This window comes from Microtus ochrogaster, unplaced genomic scaffold (genome assembly GCF_000317375.1).
Source record: "Microtus ochrogaster isolate Prairie Vole_2 unplaced genomic scaffold, MicOch1.0 UNK74, whole genome shotgun sequence".
NCBI classification, from domain to species: Eukaryota; Metazoa; Chordata; class Mammalia; order Rodentia; family Cricetidae; genus Microtus; species Microtus ochrogaster.
The window spans coordinates 1793595-1796335 of record NW_004949172.1 but is presented as its reverse complement, the minus strand read 5'-3'; the positions used below and the strand labels follow the sequence as shown (position 1 = coordinate 1796335).

At 41.0% G+C, this 2741-nt stretch overlaps 1 protein-coding gene across 1 annotated transcript in view; it reads left to right on the top strand.

Moving 5' to 3' along the window:
* The first annotated feature begins 1785 nt into the window (after positions 1-1785).
* Positions 1786-2741, top strand: part of LOC101997235 (cytochrome P450 2B10-like) — a 15218-nt gene continuing 14262 nt past the window's right edge. The window contains exon 1 of the mRNA XM_013354850.1: positions 1786-1884. Coding sequence (XP_013210304.1) covers positions 1786-1884 — 99 coding nt within the window. The remainder of the gene's footprint in view (positions 1885-2741) is intronic.

Here is a 2741-nt window from a genome sequence, read left to right as displayed (position 1 = left end):
CTGAAGTGATTCAACTAAGTAGGCAAGAAAAAGCATCCTCATGCAACAGAAAAGCATCTCTTTTCTGTTGCAACCACAAAATTCCAGAGGCTAAGTTCTTTATAAATTAAAGGCTTATCCTACACAAAATTGTGCAGTGTGACAGTCTAAGATCAAACAGTCTCTTTTTCCAGCTTCTAGTGAGAACCCTTCTCATGTGTTATAAGACAGTAGAGGACAGGAAAACCTGTTCATACAGAAGAGGTGAACCATGTGGATTGGCTCTGTTTAATAATAATCCACTCTCTGAGAACTCAGTCCTCTCTGTGAGACCAGCATTAACCTATTCTATGGATCACCAAAGACCCAGTACCTCTCACTAGGTTCCATCTCCCAAGGGCTCTGACACTTCTCAACACAACCATATTGGGGACTAAATCAGCAGCAGAGAATCCGTGAAGGCATAGCACATGGAACAGGCACGAGGAAAGAGCATCTGATCCAGAAAGATCCCTCTGGATGCCAAATGGTGGTGACGTCCTGTGGTGAACTCCAGACACAACCAGTCATCTCAAATGTGTTGTGGATGAGCCTGGAGCCTGTCTCAAATACAGCTGCCAAAGACTGTGTCAGCTCTGTGTTCTCCAAACCCATTTGCTGATGCACGTGAGGCAGCAGCTGGCAAGCCCTCTGGAATGTCTCTTGAAATCTTCTCTGGTGGCTCAAGAAGCTGAGATCTCTTCTAGGCATCTGTGTTGTTCTAAGATCATCTGTGTTGATGTAAAATTATTGTGTGGACTTTAATCATGGTGTTTTTGTTACAAAGACTGAGTCTTAATGACGACATTCTTTTGACCACTGGTAGAGACACAAAGAGGAGCTGGACCATCAAAGCTACTAATAGGATTAGACATCACTAGAATTCTACAGTGTCACAATAACACTTAATTTTTTTTAAATAAGTAAACTCTATCTTTACTGACTGGAGTCTGGTCTACTGAAACACAGGACTTGAAAGGAATCCATGGTGTCAGTGCAACCTAAGATTTATCTATCCAATGGGGCTAGGAGAAAGACATTCACATACTCCCTCGATGGTTTCCTTCTTTATTCTCTTTTCTTTTTGTCTTCTTTCTACTCTATACCTTTTTGTAGGGCTTATATAGCCCAACAAAGTTTTCTCAGGCAATACAGGAATGTAACTGTGGTTACATTCCATTTATGAAGTGATTGATTATAATGAATATAGGTAAAACCATGTTTTTATCTCCTTTACAGGATTAAAGACAAAATCACCCCAGTAACCCACTTACATTTACATCTAAGTAACTTGTTAAGATTAACAGAACAGCAGGAGGCAGAAAGTATTTTTTTTTCTCAGCCAGCTCTTCTGTTGGTTGGCTGCAGATTGTGGTTACAAAGAAAGAATCAATCATTGTATTATTTATCTTGATGGAAAATTTTATTAGAAATCTTAAAGGAATCACAAACCTAAACTTTTATATGTGAAAACCAGTCAGCTGCACTTATATCTTTAGGGAGCATACACACTCATCAATAGTTTCTTATATCAGGACATCTAGGGCAGGAACAAGCACAAGAAATGCTCAACCACCAGCACTCTATGCTATGATGCTATAATATTTTGGGCAAGTATTTTCTCAGCCTCATCTTAAAAATAAATCAGTCCACTGCTTTTCCATTTCTTCCTTGTTCCTCTTTGACACCAGCCCCATGTTGCTCCCTGACTCTCTTCCCCTTCCGGTCCTAGCACCAATAAACAGGATTTGATGTCATGTTGACACCATGACCCGCTTAAAAGCAGAGGACCCATGGGATCAGTTCAGGTACAGCGGTGCTGGTCATAGTGGAGACCTTGATCTTATCTTCAGCAGCATGGGTACAGTGAGGCACTTGAGGAAGTCTCAAGGTATTAAGTAAGGAGCGTTTCAGTGGATGCTGTGACTTGGCTTGTGGTGAAACTGTTCTTTGGGATGTAAGAGCAGAAGTAGGGAACCAGGACGGGGCTTGCAGAGGGAAGTGCACAGCATTTTAAAATAACCTTAATGAAATCTTTTAAAATGTTCTTATTTTTAACCATGTCTGTCTGTATGTCTGTGTGAGTATATTTCTAATTGGGTGCATAAACCTGTTCATGGAGGCAGAGGCCAGAGGAGGGTGCCCGGTGTCCTCCTCTGTCCATCTGTTCATTTCCTCCAGTAAGGTTCCCTCCCCTGAACTAGATCTGGAAGTCTGCAAGCCCAAGGAATCCTTCCATCCCCTCATTCTAACTCTTTACTCAGAAGTCATAGGCATGGATGAATACTTCAGCTTGTTATGTTGGTGATGAGATCCAAATCCTGGTCATCACAACTCTGTAGCAAGTAGTCTTATCTGATGAGCCTCAATGACAATGTTAACAAATGATCTGTATCATCTATCTGTGCATCAGCAACTTATTCACTAGTCTATTTATCTATCTACTATATGTATATCCATGTATTATCTATTTGTCTATCAATCTGTCTTCATTATCAGCATTGTCATCATCATCATCATCTCCATATTCTTGTTTGTGTGAGTGTGTTTGTGAATGGTCCTAATGCAATTCTGATATCTGAAGAAGCCAAAGAGGTCATCAAATCCCATGAAGCTGGCATTACAGGCAGTTTTTAGCTATTTGACATGGGAGATGGTACTAAACTCAAGGCCTCAGCAACAACAGCAGTGCTCTGAGCCACTGAACCATCTCTCCTGCTCCA